Source organism: Oreochromis niloticus, linkage group LG13 (assembly GCF_001858045.2).
Source record: "Oreochromis niloticus isolate F11D_XX linkage group LG13, O_niloticus_UMD_NMBU, whole genome shotgun sequence".
Classification (NCBI taxonomy): Eukaryota; Metazoa; Chordata; class Actinopteri; order Cichliformes; family Cichlidae; genus Oreochromis; species Oreochromis niloticus.
In genome coordinates this window covers 14,052,089-14,070,306 of record NC_031978.2, presented here as the reverse complement: position 1 = coordinate 14,070,306, position 18,218 = coordinate 14,052,089, and the positions used below count along the sequence as shown (strand labels likewise).

General features: G+C 39.3%; 1 protein-coding gene across 4 annotated transcripts; it reads left to right on the top strand.

Annotated features, from left to right (window-relative positions):
• Positions 1 to 338: 338 nt before the first annotated feature.
• LOC100703225 (uncharacterized) lies at positions 339 to 17,979 on the top strand. 4 transcript variants are annotated; one of them, XM_005474246.2, is made up of 7 exons: positions 340 to 656; positions 5,147 to 6,243; positions 7,849 to 8,021; positions 11,042 to 11,222; positions 12,732 to 12,795; positions 13,321 to 13,420; positions 16,858 to 17,979. In XM_005474246.2, exons 2-7 carry the CDS (start codon positions 5,493 to 5,495, stop codon positions 16,885 to 16,887), a joined length of 1,299 nt encoding a protein of 432 aa, XP_005474303.1. In that variant the 5' UTR covers positions 340 to 656; positions 5,147 to 5,492; the 3' UTR covers positions 16,888 to 17,979. The 4 variants fall into 4 exon arrangements, 2 of the variants coding, with proteins under 2 accessions (XP_005474303.1, XP_013126729.1); XM_013271275.3 differs by lacking the exon at positions 340 to 656 and adding an exon at positions 3,880 to 4,010; XR_002064388.2 differs by lacking the exon at positions 12,732 to 12,795 and having other exon boundaries at positions 339 to 656.
• Positions 17,980 to 18,218: the final 239 nt, after the last annotated feature.

The window sequence follows — 18,218 nt, the reverse complement described above, 5'->3', positions numbered from 1 at the left end:
GTGAACTGCGGGAGCTGTGGAGAGCTTCTAACTCCATTAATAACTTGTGCATTGGGGAGCTATTATGCATGTCCTGTAACCTGAGAGGCAGTCACCTGTTCTGCTACCTGAGCCTGGACTCTGGGGACAGAGGAGGAGGAAAGGACATCCTGAGTTGACTGTCTGAAGGACTCCACTCAAACAAGGCCTAAAGGACTGCTGGGAGCTTCATAAATCCCTGGGGGTTATTTTTTAACCTGCACAACTAAACCAGAGGCATTTGTAGAGAAGTAACTGGGAAATATTAAAATTCAGTGAAGTGTGTCCAGCGTGGTTAAACTTCTACCACGGACTTCTTTTTTGTTTGCACAGTGTAATCGGCTGTTCACTCTCAGTTGGCCAACTTAAGCTCACGGGCTAATTTTTATAAACATATTGACTTAGTTGATTGGTTTTTCTTTTCTCCTTGAGCACCTGTCAGCTGAGAGGAGTTTCCACTACAGCTTGAGAAAATACCACAGAGCACTCTCAGCTACCTGATGACTACACAGATCTGTTATACTCCTGGCTGAGTGCAGGACAGCTCACACAGTGGCCGCTGCTGAAAAAGGGGTTATATCTTTTCCAAGGAAAGATTGGACAGTCACTGCTTTAACACAGATACTCTTCTTTATAAGGTAAGAAGGCTCCACAGTATGGTTGGACAGGAGATTTCAGACGAAATTTTGTTTAAAAAAAAATGTGTTTGGATTTAAAGTAAATGTTAGGTCAATAATTTTTACCCTTATGGAAAATATATTATGATAGACAATATGGTCATAGGTGTTACTGGTAAAATCTACCCAAACAGACTTTCTGGAAAACTAATCTTCAAAATGTTTTTTAGGGGGCTTTTTGGGTTTTAATTTCCATAAAAAACTCCTGAGGCCAGTGGCATGTTTTGTTATTGTGGTTTTGAACTAATTACTGTCCATGTGACCACATTCCAGTGTCCCACAGTCAGGACTATTACGGCATGCTTGACTCACTTTGAAATAATTCCGCTAATCCAGGAACAAGTATGCCACTGCCACAGCTCATAATGAGGAGCACGCATGAATGCAACGTGTATGTTTTCCTCATAATCCGTGACACATTGATCAATATTGAATGTGTGCTCAAACAATAATTGAACTAATAATTTAACAGACAGTGGAAAATAGCTGGGTTTTTTGTTTTGTTTTGCGTTCTAAGGCAAGCTTGCAGAGAAATTAAAGACACTGCATGCATAAAGTGGAAGGCCGGGGTAATAACACTAGTTCATGACAGAAACGACCTATGCTAATAACCACACATACCAGCATTTTGTCTCTCAGAGCTCTCTCCGTAAGCCTCATTTCAACACTGGCTGTGCTGATGTGTTTATCTCTCATATGCCCACAGTTCTGCACAGCCTGTCTGCTTCCTAACCAGCTGTAGGTCCCACTGCCTCCCTCTGTGTTCCTGGCACTGTCAGGAACACAAAGGTTTACTCAATCACTGGTTTCCATGCATGCAACAATAAGGAAATAGTCACATCTGCCAAGTTCAAACCCTGTTCGCTGTCTTTCTGTTGTCACTCTGTCTTCCACGTGCACCTTGCTATTGTTCTCACATACGCAGCTTGCGTATTTTCTTCCAATTTCTCACAGACTGACTGGTTGGTGTATAATGGTTACTTTTAAAGAACAAGACTGGCTTCTATTCTATAGAGTAAGACATGGCAGACCAGCAGTGTGTCTTTCTTTCAGTTCTTCATTAACCTTAGTTAATTTCATTTTTTTAAACATACATAAAACAAATCAAAAAGAGTGGTGCACTCATTTCTGACGCAGGAGTAGGCAGTGCTCCTCTGGAGCCTTTTCAGCTGCTTGTGCTAGCTGTTAGAAAAAAGTATGAAGTAGGGGTAACATGCTAATGCTATCAGTCATTTATATATTTTACATTCTTCTTGGCAATTAAATTATACATAAAATACAAGTGTGAGAAACTGTAGCCTGTACTAAAACACTATAAACATGTGAATCTGCCATTCATCCAAATTCCAAAGGTGCCCTATTAGATTGAGATCTGGTGACTGTGGAGATCATTTGACTACAATGACAATGAAATCATTGTCCTGTTCAGGAAAGCAGTTTGAGATTATTTGAATTTAGTGCATTTTCTTGTTGGAAGCGTTGGATGGGTGCACTGAGGTCACAAAGGGATGGATATAATCAACAATACTCAGGTAGGCTGTGGCGTTTAAATGATGCTCACTTGGTTCTAAAGGGTCCAAAAGTGTGCCAAAGACATACTCTCCACACCATCACACCACCGCCATCCTCAACCACTGATACAAGGTAGAATGGATCCATGCTTTCCCATTGTTTTCCATCAAATGCTGACTCTTCCAATCTAAACGTTGCAGGAGAAATTGTCCAAAACCCTTTGTCCAGTTTTGGTGAGCCTTGGTGAACTGTAGCCCCAGTTTCCCGTTCTGGCAGGAGCAGCACCTGCTATGTCTTTCTACTGCTGTAGCATATCTGTGTCAAGGTTTGTCATTAGTTCAGAGATGTTGTTCTGCATACCATGGTTATTTCAGTGGTTATTTGAGTTACTGTTGCCTTCCTATCAGTTCAAACCAGTCTGCCCATACTCTTATGGCATCTGGCATCAACAAAGCTTGCCCAGAGAACTGCCTATTATTGGATATTTTCTCTTTTTTGGCCTTTTCTCTGTAAACGGTAAAGATTGTTGTGTTGTGTATCCCAGGAGATCAGGTGTTTCTGAAATTCTCAGATCTGCTGAAACATGGCAACAGCAACGTCACATTCAAAATCACTTAAATCACTTTTCTTTCCCATTCGAACTTCAGCATCAGTCTTGTCGATTCTAGTCTTGTGCCTAAATTCAGTGAACTGGAGGGTGATTGACAGATTAGATATTTGCATTAATGAATAGTTGAATAATTGAAGTATTTGATAATTTACAAAATGTAACCATCTATATAACTATCTATATTTCTATATCTTTAACATATCAGTCATCATCAATATCGGTAAATTCTGGCACCCCTAAAGGGTCTGGTCCATTAAAAGAGATAGTCAATAATGAATGTATTTTCCAGTAGAACAGCTACACAGGCTGAGTAATATCAATTTAGGTTTTTGGTCATTTCATTTTTTTTTAATTCATGTTATCATGTTTATTGTCAAAAAAGTCACCTGATGATCTAAATTCTTAAATATCTTGTTTTTAAAAACACTGCATATTCAAACAATTTCAATTACACTTGCTGGCTAAGGAGAAAATAAATCAAAGGAAAAATGGGCTGAAACCATGTATGTATTAATTTCTATTTCAGCGTTGTTGTTCGGGCCTGCATTCAGTTCCCAAGTGATTCACCTCAAAGTGGAGCACACACAGTAAACATAATTACTTCCCTTGTATAATATGCTCTGTACAATTCATGCAAACATCTGAACAGGCCAACAGCGAGACTTATATTTGCAAGGTCTCACTGTAGCATTGTATAACACTGAATGAATGCTCTGTGTGCTTGACAAGTATATTTAAAGAGTAAATTACGCCTCCATTCATAATAATCTTAGTTTTATTGACTGTAATAACTACATTGGTCTTTGTTTAGAGAGCAGTGCACTTTGGGTATCATGATTAAAAAACTGAACTATGCTCAGTGGTGAATAAAATGGGTTGATTAAGCCTTTTCCTTTGCCTTCTGAAACAATAGGACAAAACATTTAGGCTATTGTATGGTGTCAAGAAATTATCCAAAATGTGCCAGCCAAGCAGGCAGATAACTATGTTAGGGGAGTCATCGTCAGCTGAGCTGGGAAGCAGAAAGCAAGAGAGAGAGATTTTTCTTTCGGATGCTGTTAGGTGGGAATGAGCATGGCTCCGAGCGTGGAATAAATGGTGGCGTGATAAAGTGGAGTGAATAATGTGATATTGAAGTGTTAACAGAACTACCATTTTCTGTGACAGGATAGGTGTACTTTTGTGATGAGTGGGTAAGTCTGATAATTGTATTTTATGTTGAGGAGTGTGCCTTTGAAGTGGACTTCTCTTTTAAGTCATATGTGGTGTGTGCAGCCAAAATCAGAAACCGCAGTGCGCTAATGTTGTCTCTGTACTGAGCTGACAGATGAAAGAATCATAAGACAGCTGGTCGATGTCAGCAGGTTTCCACAGCTGGATATTCCCAAACTTATTGACAGTTAACATCAATGAACAGCTTTTGTTATACTTATTTGAGGTCTTGTGATCTAGACCGATGACGTAAACTGTGTCTGCAAATATCGGTGAGCTCGCTGCTGAAAAGTGCGATCTTTCACTGTGTATTTGTGGTATTTTGTACTTTAAGATGTAAGTGGAAAATCAAATCTTAACGTTTAATTCTCAACAAAAAGCATTTAAATTGAGGATTAAAAATGATTTGGGACAGCAACCTACTGTCAGCTAAAGATACATATCCAGCAAAAACAAACATGTTTATACATAATTTCAATCTGCAATTCCACGTTGCTGAACCTCTAAACTAATTAAATTATGTTTAAAGTTTTCTTTAATATTGGTTTATAATAACATTCAAGCAAGAGGAAATGTCATTCATTAATCCAAATCATATCTGTGCAAACGTCTCCTGATATTTAGCTCTCGAGGATGTGAGTCAACACAAGGGATGTTTGGGGAAGATGTTTCATAGTTTGCCCTTCAAAGACGATCAGAAGAAACAAAATATTAACCGGTAAAGTATCCTTACAGCGACAGTAGGAAGCTGCCCTGTTCAATCTTTGATTTTCTTTTTTTAGGTGAAGTTTGAAATGGAAACAGGGAAGGCACTGATCTTTGTTTTTCAAAGGACCAACTGGATTGTTCATTTTAAATGTCATGGATAATTTGTCCCCACATGCTGTCCATCAAGTTGCGCATTGTCATGGAAACAGCAACAGATAAAGAAACAAGTAGCACAGGAGAGCAGATGACAAGTCTGCCCTGTCACATTACAGCAGTTCATATCTTTGTATTTGCAGTCTTTCTTTGTTTCATTTCAACTACAGAACCTCTTGGTTTGCAGGGGAATTAAATGAAGACTTGGAGCCCAATTCTGATACAAGACATTTTTCTTTTCTTTGTCTTTTCATAGCCCTCAAATACGGATATCACCGCTTCACTGCACAGAAATGTCCTGTCACTGGGTGTGTGGTGGGGGTAAGAGGCCAGTGTGAGGCCAGTGTGTCTCTTAGAGCAACAGCAGGCAACAGTTACTGGATATCTTCAGTGGACTTTCCAGCTTGTTTCGGACTGAAGATACCCCCAGAGGTGGTTGTAAAGAGTCCACAGAGACATTTTCATCCCTCTTCACTGCAGCCCATAAGGTCCTACCATCACTTTTAGTCTCCAAGATATCCACGCCAACACAACCTGTGAAGTTAGCAACTCCTCCAGAAGTGGCAGAAACCTTTGGGAGAAGAGCCCAATCAAAACCCACCATGAGAGTCTCAGTTTCCCAACTGAATGTGTGCAGACCGAATCCTACCTACCTGATGCCAAGTGACTTCAGACGGGCCTACTCACCAGCTGATGGATTGGCAGTGAAAGATCCTGGAAAGAAGAAAGTACAACTTGTGCACTGCAGACTGAGCTATACAGAGGAAGACAGAAAGCAGGAAGTGATTGGTGGCTCAGAAAAGAACCTGCTCTCCTCACAGCCTTCTTACCGGTCTTGTGTTTATCACGAGGTGCCTCTGAGGTGCACTAGATCCTTTGTGTTTTTGGACAAGCCACTTTGTATTTCCCTTGTGGAACTACAGGGGAAAGGAGCATGTAAACCAGCTTTGTGTAGGTCTACTTTGTCAATTCGCCTTGGTGCCTCGTCCTGCCACAGATCCTCTAAAGATAGCAAACCAGCCAAAAGAAATGAGGGATATGTGAAATCCAGAGCAGCCGTGTTGGACAGCAACCAACCTAATGGCAGAGAGAGCACTTCAGGTCGCTGCAGAGGCCCTCTATCAAAGCACGGGGGCTACAGGTTCAACCGAACACCACCCGCTTGTGGTGTTAACAGCAAGAATGAGGATTCAGACACGCACTGCCTCAGCAATACTTTGGGATTATTGTCATTCAGAGGGCCAGGTCCCTCAAACACAAAGACTGGCACGCAGAAGGGGAATGCAGATGAGGCAAGCTTCTCTGCATGGAGAAATTTCAGGCACAGGCAACACACTTTCAAAACTGGCTCAGGTATGAATTTCATCACCTTGATTTACAAGTCTAAAAATTTAAAGTGGCCATGCCAACTGATCTGTATACTCGTTTGACTGCCTTATATATTCTAAAGCTGCTGTAGATAAGATCGCATTATTCTGTAGGTGTGAAAGTAATCTAAATGTGGTCTTAGAGGGTAGAAAGTCTCATTTTTTCACTCTGCCTGTCACCTTTTGATTTATACTTCATGCATGGATAATAGACTCACACACACCTACCACACTTATCCTACTGTACATTCACATTGTTTAAATAAATCCCAGCTGATACAAGCACACACTCAGCTCAACTGCAAGTTTTATTAAAGTGCAAACACTTTCTTTCATCCTCCTTTTACTTTTCACACTTTGCTGCTGCATCTTAACAATAGACTTAAAATAAACTGGAGGATTTTAAGAATCTTCCAATCTCTTAACAAGTCACGACAATATTTTATGAAAGCATTATTTGAAAAAAAATATATAATTTTGTTTATGCCACAGAGGAATTTCCTGTTTTAGAAAATGGCAATTAAGACAACAAACCAGCCCCCAAACAACAGAGTTGTTCAGCACACGTGAGATTTTCAGTGTCACACTACAACACGGTCTATTATTAAATGCAAAATTTGGTCTTTTGGTGTAGGAGACCAACTATTTCACTTCAAAAAACATCTTAAAACACTTTGACTGTTTTCCTGCTGAGAGGTAGTCTTATCTGTTCAATGTTTGAATAAATGCCTAAATATGAAGTTACAGCAGCCAGATGTCTTATTAGTTTATGACAGAAAAAATGGGGAAGCAGTTAAACAGGATGTGTACAAAGGTATAAAAGTCAACATATCTGCACTTCTAAAACAGACTAAAAAGCCTCACTCGCTTGTAGGCAGGAGCCCAGTAGGCCTATAGCATTGACATTTGAGGTCCTAGCCAAATAATCATCTCCTTGGTGAAATTCCTCTGGTTTTTACTTTATCACTGTTTTACATTCTAAGTGACTGTTCTTTGTACTCATTTTATATTTTTCACTTGATGTAAGATGAAAGGCTATTAATGGATGATGTCCTTTTCACTGGAATTTATAGTGAAGCCAAGAGGGAAAGCTACCTCCTATAGAAACAGTTTGACCGGTGACGCTACTTTGTAATAGTGCTCTATATACATGCCATATGCTTATGGCAGGGTATTCAGTGGAGATATATATTCTACAAAAGCTACAGGAATGGGGTTACGGGTGCTGGATGGATGCGCTGCCATCTTTTACATTATTCATCGGCCACACTCGTGTTCCCTCTGGGTTTTTCTATCTATCTATATGTGTGTGTGTGTGTGTGTGTGTGTGTGTGTGTGTGTGTGTGTGTGTGTATCCCTTTGCAAATCATAAAAGTTTAGCTGGAGCTTAAGCATACTGTGAAATCTTTATTATAGAGACGGAAAGAAATTAACTGGAACAAACTGCAAAAGATACTGCTTAACACAAACACAACTTTAAATTATTTTTGCTTGTGAAACGGGGAAAATCATCTCGCTCTCTGAAATCTATTTTGGTTTTGATTGACAAGACTCGCCCAATTAAATTTCACTTTTTTCTGTGTCTGTCAAGTGGTCTCCGAAACATGGAGCAAGCAAGGAACAAGTGAAGAGATCTGGAAAGGGCAAAAAGATGACTGTTCCACAGAAACTGAAAGAGTTTCCACTTTGGATAAGACCTGTTATTATGATTCCCAACTGAAGACCAGTTCTCTAGAAGGCACTCCCAAGACTCTCAGCCTTCAAGTATGAGCCATTTTTCTATACTTGTTTTTTGTTTGTTTGTTTATTTGTTTGTTTGTTTGTTTTAAGAACAACAGTCTTATAGATATCTATTTTTACCAAAAAAATGCTTTATTGGCTGCAAGAGCTGTTTGTTGTTGCAATGCCACAAATGGCCAGAGGGGTCAAATTTTCCTATAGCCTAAATGACAGAGTTGTAACCAGTTAATATTACTTAATGCTCCACTTTTTTGCACATATGCATCAGTACTTCTACAAATGTAAAGAGATCTTCTATCTACATAAGGCTATAGAAAAATGTGGTGTAATATATGCATATATCGATGGATGGATGGATGGATGGATGGATGGATGGATGGATCTTTATTCTCAAATGTTTGACTTTATTCTTGACATTTAAATTCAGTTTTTGCCTTTTTAACTTTGTTTCTCAAATGCAAAATTGTGTTTTTATACTAAATCATATTTCAGGGCTTTGTAAATTAAGTTTTACACAAGTTTTCCAAAATTTGGCATCAAATTTATAATAAGAGCATAAGTCATAAAAAACCTAATTTTTTGCTTCAGTATTTGGTCTGTTGTGTTTGTTCATTTTCAATTAAATTTAGGGTTTCAAATGGGTTGAAAGGCACTGCATTTAGTTTTATTTATTTTTTACACAGTGTCCCAGTTTTTTGTTTTTGTTTTTTTTTTCAAGGGTGTTGTAGGTGTTTTTACTGAAATGATTTCAGGCACTCTTTCAGTTGTGTAAGATATTATTAAATATAATTTCAAGGAAAGAAAAAAAAAATAGACCAGAGCCTCCAGTGGCAAATTGACTTCCAAATTTCTTCTCTTTCCACTCCTTTTGATCCATCAAAGTTAAAGAAAAATATTGAAGGTGAGTGAAGCTACTGTGGATAGAAATTCACAAATAATTATTCTACAAGGCACAGAACCATGACCAATAATACAAAGGTTGTTTTGGAGGGAAGAAAATACTACAAAAAGCAGTTTGGTATTGTCACAGTGCAACCACAAAAGATGGAAGAGGGCAGGGTATGTGCCATGTGTAACCTTTAAAATCCTCATTAGTCAAGTTTTACATATGTACACTGCTCAATTAAGCTTTCCCACACAGAGAGCGTTAATTTGTTTTCCTGTTGAAATGAACATCTGTACAACAGCTGCATCATCTCAATGGGTGATTGGAGGGATTTTTTTTAATACTTTAGCTGTTTTTCTCATTTTTACATTTTAGTTCAAAAGTGGACCCACTTGCACACTTAAACACAAAGCAGAATAAAAGCAAGCTTTATTATCAAGTCTACCTCTGAAACTGAAACACAGAGACCTACTCAAGGGAAACAAGAAAGTAAAACAGACACTCCAACAAAGGATAGGGCAGGGCTATTTATACACAGAAAACAGGCTGGGGGTGAGAAACAGAAGAGAAATGAGATGTAGCCAAATGCAATCAGGACAATAAAGAGACAGGAAGTAAAACTCTAATCAATGGAGGAAGCCACCTATCAGAATAAAACAGTAAATTAACAAACAATTAAAAGAAGACAACACCAAGACATGAATAACCTAACTTTTGGAGCACACAATAAAATGAGACGGATTGGGTAGAAACCGAGAAACACTAAGGGAACTACACTCATGAAAAATAATCAGCTCGGCTGAGAAACTAAAGTTGACCGAGGATTCGCAACCCAAAACTAAGACCGTAAATCATTTTAACAGGCATTCAAACTCCATAAGCACAAAGATACCCAAGTAAAACTTTAAGATACTAGAATAGTAATGAAAAAAATAATGAAAAAACAGGAATCCGTTTTTCCATACAGACCAGAGTTCACATAGTATAGAAAAACTAAAAGTGTCAGCGTACCAGGATAACAATGAATACATGAACCCAGACACAGGATCACAAAACAGAAAAGAAAGACTCCACCACATCACAGGCAATCAAACTCACGTTTAGAATAAGAAAGGAACAAAAAGTTAAACTCAAATGTGTTCTTTAAGATCCTAAATTCAAAAAACTTCATGAGGATGGTTCTCAGTCCTGGTCCTTGAGTTTCTCTGAAAACTTTAGATTTTTTTTATGTCTTTCAGCTTCATGTTTTGACTTCTGTATTATATCTATATAGACCCAGTTCTGGTTCTGTTGCTGTCTTATTTTATGATTCCTACTCTTAAGATTTATTGTTTGCAATCCAGTGCTTTGTTTCTTGTATATTTATTTTTTAGCATTTCAGTGTTTTCCCTGTCTCTCATCCATCTGTCTCTAATTTCTGATCGTGCCTGTACTGCCCTCGCCATCATGTCTAACATGAGACTCTTAGTATTTGTCTTTTCTGTTTTACTTTGAAAATTGGTTTTCTTTGATTCCTTACATCAGTTTACTTACTCTTTTGTCGTTATACCACCTGTCATCACAGGTTTCCTCATCAGATTGTGCTTCTGGATTATTCGTTGCTTAATTCTTTGGGTTTAGACTTATTTTGTACTTCTATTTTTGGCCGAAATTAAATCCTCGTTATACTGCCCCCCAGCTTTGTGCTTATGGTCCCACACCTTTACATTCCACATATTTTGGCACATGGGTTCAACAAGTTAAGGAGAAAAAAAGAAAAAATTAATTATAAAAACTAATAATTACAGTTTCCCCTTTTTCTTTTTGCTATTTGAAAGAATTTTTTGAGTTTTATCTTATTGCTGTGATGGGTAAAGATCCAATGAGTTCTGTGAAGCTTTTTAAAGGATTCCGCTTCCCCCTGTGAGCAAAGCTCTTCTACCTTTATCTCCACTAAAGCTAAGCATAATATTTCCATGTTGCCTCCACCTCCTAGCCATTACAAGGCTGTGAAGAGGATTTTCCAAGGTTAAGATGTAGATTAGGGATGTTTTCAAAATAGATTTCAACCCAGTGAAGATTTTCTTTCTCTTTCCACAGGATTAGTGTATATGAGTTGTACTCTATTCTTCCCACAAACAAGCAGCTTACTGTATATATATTCCCCACCCAACCCCAGGAGGCTTTGGAGCTCTTCAGACCAGACTTCATCAGCCGATCTCAGGGTCGACTGAGGAGGTTGGAGCAGAGGGCCAGGATAAGGAAATCACTGCAGGACTCCAATCCAGACCTGGTGCAGGGCCTTAGGGAAAATCGTGTCAAGCAAAAGAGGAACTGCACCACACCAGATCCACTTAGCGGTAAGCACAGCTGAATAACTCGGGTCGAATCCTGGAGCAGAAGTAAGCCACTTAGTAGAATATAATGTCACATACTTATTGGCCCACCAATCTGAAAGATTTGATTCTGCTGTAAAATGACAGCAGCACATCAGGAGCTCTAAGTCACAGTGAAAGATCCTGGAGGTTGTGGAAGTAAAAGTAAGGCAGGAGCTCTTGCAACAAAAGCAGGCAATCCACAGTGTAGCTACTGCAGATCAGATAGGATTCAGTCCACAGCAGGCCCTCATCTCCTACATTGGTCTTTTACCATGTATCCCATCTCTTCTGTCACTTCTACAGAGACAGAAACATTCATCAAATCCATGAAGCACTAGGATGAAAGCTCCTCCAGTCAGTGTAGTTTTCTGGAGACACTGCAGCCTCTAACACACAGAGTGAGAAATAATTAAATAAGAAGCTCGTGGTCATACCATATTGAATTTTGCTGGCATTTTGAGGAACTGTGAATTGTTTCTCCAATAATTCTTTTTAACCTATCTAAACTGGGGTGGACTGAAACAAAGGGGGCGACATTACATTCTATTCCCTTTAAAGTGTAGTGGCAGTTATCCAACTTTGCTCTCTGCTGGACATTATCTGCTACTGCAGATCCATTAAAGCACTGTTTTCTGCATGCAGGAAATAAATGAGTTTCACGAAACAGACCATAATAATCCTTTAGTTTTGTTTTGTGCTATTTCAAGTTAAAAAAAAGATTAGTCAAAAAAGCATTCATACGCAATGCCAAGTATAATTTTAAATACATATAATGATGTGTATTTTTTTAATTGTGGTTGGGTTATTTAAGATTCATAAAGGTGTTCACTGTGCAAGAAATTGGCTTCTATGTACATTTTTCTGAGCATTAATCTCTAGTTTGTGCTTTTGAAAAATGTGGGATTTTATTACATGGGTGGAATATGAGCTCTCCACAGGTCACATAATATCAAATGTTCATAAATGCCTCCTACTTTAAAGAGTAGCAGCACATCACAACACATCGGGGCTTTTTTTGCTGGATAACAGCCTGTTTTTTTCTGAAGTTAGGAGGGATGTGTTTTCAGATCATCTCTCGGCTCTGAATTTTGTTTTGGAAGGTCATGGCGGGGTCATGATATTAGGAACCATGAATAGCTCACAGTCATCTCTGACTGAAGTTTGGATTCTAATTATAAACAGAGTTAGTAGGACTAGATATGCCCGTGCTTGGCATGTGTGTGGGTTTGATATCTGTCCATGTATGTGTGTGTTTGTGAGTGCTCGCACTAATACTGAGATGTGTGTGTATTTGTGTGTGTGTGTGTGTGTGTGTCTGTGTAACTGTCTGAAACAGAGAGATCACACACAGCCCTCAGTGTTCATTTACATATGCGAGATTCATTTACATTTTAATTCTTATTTGTTATTCCTGTGTGTTTGCGTGTGTGCGTCATATTATTGTCTGTGTGTGTGTCTGTGTGTGTGGGTGTGTGTGTGTGGGTGTCCTAGATAACCTTTTCAAGCCTAGAGAGAGGTCTATATCGAGTAGAGAGATGCAGCTGAGGTCCAGACGGTGAGTTCTCAGATCAAACCCGAGTCAGACATTGTCACTCTTCTTCTTGTTGCACTTTGCTTTTTTTAATTCAGCACAATCCATCACCCTTGTTTGTCATATCTGGATGCATCCACACAATGCACATTCACACATATGCATACTGTATGGATACAATAGATCTTTGACGCCCAAATGTCTAGGCAGGAGATATGAGCTTTCCTCTGTATACCTTATCTATTTTTTTTCTTCCCTTATCTGGAAAGGCACACCTGATCAGATGATGGCTGCCCATTGTAATTTTTTTTCAAAAGCAACATTATCTGGCTTGGAGGATCTCTTGACAAATTGGCTGTAGTTGCAGGAATGAAAAAGGAGTCTGAGCGAGACCTGTTTATCAGTGGATCCAGGTTTTTCACTGGCTGTGGTCTCACTAGATAAAACCTCATCTCTAGTATGCCAGTCTGCTGGCATGGCTCAGCCACCCTCAAACTTCTGATACTATATTCCCCTGCTGCGTATGAATATGCCTTTTTCTGTCTGTAGGATTTACAACATGCTGCCAGAGGTGACAAAGAGAAAGGAGGAGGAAAAAAGAAGGGCTGTATCTCAAACCAACAGACTGCGGGCCGAAGTCTTTAAAAAGGTAGTGTTTGGATGATTTTGGTATAAAAATCAGTCCAGAACATTGATTATTGTGCATGAAAACTGTCAACATTAAAAATGCTCCTGAAGTACAAAAGAAAACACAAGAAGGGTTGATCCAAAGGATGGCAAGGTGGGGCACAGATTAGTAGCGTCAACTCACAGCAAGAAGGTTTTGGATTGTGACCTGCTAGTCAGGTGGGAAGTTTTTGTTCTGGTTTTGGATAGCCTCACTTCCCCCCACAGTTGAGCGACATTTGTGTGAAATTAATTGGTGTTTCTAATTTGGCTGCAGATGTGAGGAACTCTCTGTGTTAGCCTACAGATGGACTGGCAACTAGTCCAGCCTGTGCCCTGCCTCTAGCTCAGCTCCACCTGGGATAGGCTCCAGCCCCAGTCTCTAGTTTGATAGTTGTACCCATAGAACCCAAAAACTGCTCATTTTTAAATACATATTTTGTGCTGCTTAACATTACAGATGCAACAATGTATTGAACCGAATGCAAAGATAAATGGAAGGCAACTGAAAACTGAGTTTGTACAGCTCTAACAAACTTAAAAATTCAGTTTTTGGTATGATCATCTTTATCTGTCAACACAGCCTTCACTCTTAGTCTTCAGGAATAGTTCTCCAGGTCTCTTGCTCTTCCTTGGATGTTGGCTGCCTTTTGTTCTATTCTCTGTCAAGATGATCTCACATTGCTTCAACAATGTAGAAGCTCAGTCCCTTGGAGGCCAATCCATGACTGTGGACTTGCGTGTTTTTCTATCCAGCTATGCTTTTATTGTACTGGCAGTGTGTCCAGGATCATTGTAATGCTGAAAAAAGAAGCTGTTGCCATTCAGATGCTTTCTGGGTGGTATTGCATGGTGGATCAAAATCTAAAAGTACTGAAATGCATAGTGTACACGCTGTTTTACAGATGGAGACACTCACTGTTGTATCTCTCTCCTGACCCCCTCCATACATATTAACAATTTGAGACAAAGTGTAAAAATTTGGTTCATCACTCCATAAGACCTGTTGCCACTGATTTTCAATCAATTGACATACATTAGTCTTGTCTCCCTGTTTTCCCTTTCTTTCTCACGGAGACCATTTGTAATCAGTCTTTGTTGAAAAGTAGATTGTTGAGACAGTTGAAGGTGTAGCTCCATCTCTCAGGTCCTGTAAATGTTTTTCACCGTATCACTTCAGGTCATGATTTTCAGATACTACTGTAGTTTTTCAGAACTGCCACTTCCTCTTTTGTCCTCCAGTTGTCCAGTTTTCTCAGTTTTTTAAGGACACACTGCACATCATGCTGAGATATAACAAATTTTCAGAAAATAGCTCATTAGGATTCACCTTGTTGGTCCAAAAATACATGTTTATGTTTGTCAAATTGTGTTATCTTTGGCATTTTTCAGTGAAAGAAACAAGGTATGACTTTTATGGCAGGTGTCAAGTAAGAAAGTGCCTAAAGATATTATTTAAAATTGGTTCTTTGCAAAAGTGTATACACAACCCTGGTTCATCCTTTGACTTGGGTGCTGTTTTGAATGATTCTTAGGTAAGTGTTAACCTGCTGGACTGAAAATGAGTGAAAAGGCAGCCACCATCCACAGAAAAGCTTTTAAAGTCTTTCAGAGAGCGTGGAGGACTGTTGCTCAAGACCACTGAAAAAAAAATTACAAGTCTGGCTCCTTTAAAGCAAAATATAAATAACTGAGGGGTGGCTCAAGACTTTTGCACAGTACTGTATAGTTAAGTAATATTTCAGTATTTTCAGTTGTATTTGATTGGATTGATTAATGGAAATATGAGCACACACAGCCAAAAAATGATATGCTTAGAGAGGCCGGTCATTCTTCAGCATGTTAACATGTTTTAGCATATTTCTAAGAAAAGCTAAAAGGAAACCATTTCACAGAAAAACCAACTTAAACAAAATATAATATATATGTTCAGATGTCTTTAACCATCTGCAATTATATCTTGATTAATGAATATAGTGTCCGCATCTAAAAATGAAATGTGGTTTGATCCTTGTCCACCAGAGGTCACTGCTCAACTGCTGATGTTTCTGTCATTTCTCACTCTGGAGTATCGCCAGTGTATGAATTCAACATTAAGGTCTATCTAAACACAAATCCTCATATTTGCTTGAAATCTGTTATTCGCGGTGTGTTCAAAAATCAGAAAGCATTAAAGAACCTTCTTATCAGTCATGCCAGAACAAAATCATTACTGCATTACAGCTAAGCCTGTTTCATCCTTTACACAACCATGTCGTTTTGGCTTTCACTGCTACAGAAAAATCTAGCACTACAAAAGCTTATATCCATTAGGCAATGCTGACATGATGCAGCACAGCTGAAGGATGTGGAAGCATCCACATCCTTCAGCTGTTAGGGGCCTGTGGCGAATGAATGATATATTTAGGACATGCGGTGTCAGACAGATCCATTCGGCTTCCCTTATGATCGAGCCTTCAGTCTCTAACATAACCAGAACAATGAATTCACTGTCAGTCAGGTGAGATGTGAAAAATGTGAAGAGATGTGAAGAGATGTCTCCAATCTCTTACAGATAATTACACAATTATGACAGTCTCAGTGTGTGTGTGTGTGTGCGCACACAAAAGACAGAGACAGACAGAGAGAGAGAAACGGTGTGTGCACGTGTTTTTCCATGATCTTATTCAATATGATCTAAAATTGAAAGGCTTATTTCTCCTTTGCCACTGTGTAGGCACGCTGGGAACTGTTTTGCCTTAGGCCTCCCTTTCATTTTTAAGAAAACTGTGAATCTACAGTAAATCACAGTCGTGTGGTTTACTGACACAGCGAGCAACTGTAGAAGAAAGTGTGATGTCAAATCACTCTGTAAGAGAATATTTTATTTCCTGGTGAAATGGAGCAGTTGTGATGCCAGTGTGACCTTCCCACCTCTCAAATGAAGCCATTAGCTGGGCCCAACCACAGAGACTGAGAGAAAAGGAGTGTGTTCCTCCCTAACAAACACTGGGTGCTTTAGAGGTTTCATTTCATCAGAAATTCACCAACCCACACACACACACAGACACACACACATGCACACACTGGGGGGAGCCCAGCTAAGACTCACAGCAGGGTCTGATAGCACAGTGTAGAGGGTGGGTGGTTGTGAATGCTGGCTGAAATTTCATTTCAGCTGTTGTGTAGTACTGTAAGAGAAGCATGATTGCATAGCAGGGGTGTATGGTCAGGAAGCAAGCTATAATTATTCCCCCTACCTGAGCTTAGCCTTCTCAGGGGTGAAGCTGATGGAAGTGAAAGCCAATTTGGCAGCCAGAGTCTTACCTGAGTGACGCTGAGCTGTTCTTAAAAGAGAAGGGAGGTCTAAGAGTAGACAGATATGTTTTTGATCTGTTTCTCAGGAGATAGCGTAGCATTGTTGTTTTTCTTGTCTTGCAGAGAATTCTGGATCAGGTCCTGCAAAGATAAATCAGACACCGGCGAATGGGGATACTTCGCTGACCACTCACTGAATCTTCAAGCTTAACACTTTGCAATAATAATTACTGTATAACTTCTTTAATTTCTTACTTAAGTCATTGCTATGTCATTTGATGTTGCATTTTTGCATCCTGTAACCAGAAAAAAAGATATTGCAGATATTGTCGCCAGGCTTTTATTAGTTGAGGATAATTTATTTTGGCTATTATCTGTTATTGATATGATTCAATCTGACACTAAACAGAGATGCCAGATTATTATTATTAAATAGGCAATTTTGTAAAAGTAGTCTGCAGGTGAAAATTGCATGAAGTGAAATCTGTGTGAGATCAATTGTGTGCAAACAATAACAAAGCCCACACACCCCACCTACCACCGACAATTGCTCATTACCGACAAATGTGATGAGTTTGTCAGTTATCAGGTCTTTTTTGCTGGTCAAATAAACATGCAGCAGTCAAACAAAACAGACATAATCATCTAAATTGAGCAGTTTCTTTCCTGATGGTTTTCTTCATTAGAAATATCTTTTTCCTCAAATGTCGCTCAAGTGCTGCAAAATAAACAGAACGTATCCCTCGGATGTTCTGCGTTAAAGTTATTTTACAGGAAGTCAAGCCTTGGTGCTTTAAGCAGAAAACCTTGGCTGTCATTGTTACTGTACAGTAGGTGTTCATAAAGCAGGAGAGGGAGGCTATGTTTCGTCATTGACTTCACATGTGCCTCGAGGCCTGTGGAACCTCCCATCCGGAACAGTGGAATTTCAAGCTAATCGAACTCAGGAGACTCGCAGCACCCGTGAAAGGGGCCTTTGTCACACAGCTCCAAACCAAAGATGACATTGTAATAAGAGAGGAGACTCCTGAGCACAGCCTGGGACCGCAGACCACATATACCTTGTAAAGGTGACTGACAACTCTGTGGCATTTAAACAGTGCCTGCTGGGATAAGGAGAGAAGACGGGAAGGACGTGCTGCAGGAAAAACACAGTATATTCAAAGAGTAAACTCCTTGGTGAGTCAGTTGCTTTGCAGTAAATGCAAAATGTTATGTTAAATGTTTAATAAAGGTTAAATTTGCTTACTGCTGTATTTCATTCTCCACTAGGATTAAAGTGATTAATTAAGGCCCTTAGGTGCAGTAAACAGCATCAATAACTACTGACTTTACTCCTGCCTGTGTTGTCAGGCCAGCAAAGCCGTTTTGCAAAAGTAATGCGCACGGGAGAAATGTCGTCCTGCCATGTAGACTGGTTCCAGTTGATGAACACATACTGACAGGCAGTCGTATAAGAGGAGACGAGTGCTTGTCAGTCAGCC

What these genes read in the sequence shown, in the direction of transcription:
- LOC100703225 (XM_005474246.2), top strand. Translation starts at nt 5,493, where the DNA reads ATGAGAGTCTCAGTTTCCCAACTGAATGTGTGCAGACCGAATCCTACC. An exon ending in CACTTTCAAAACTGGCTCAG is followed by an intron (nt 6,244 to 7,848) that starts GTATGAATTTCA and finishes GTGTCTGTCAAG; the next exon opens with TGGTCTCCGAAACATGGAGC. An exon ending in CCAAGACTCTCAGCCTTCAA is followed by an intron (nt 8,022 to 11,041) that starts GTATGAGCCATT and finishes ACCCAACCCCAG; the next exon opens with GAGGCTTTGGAGCTCTTCAG.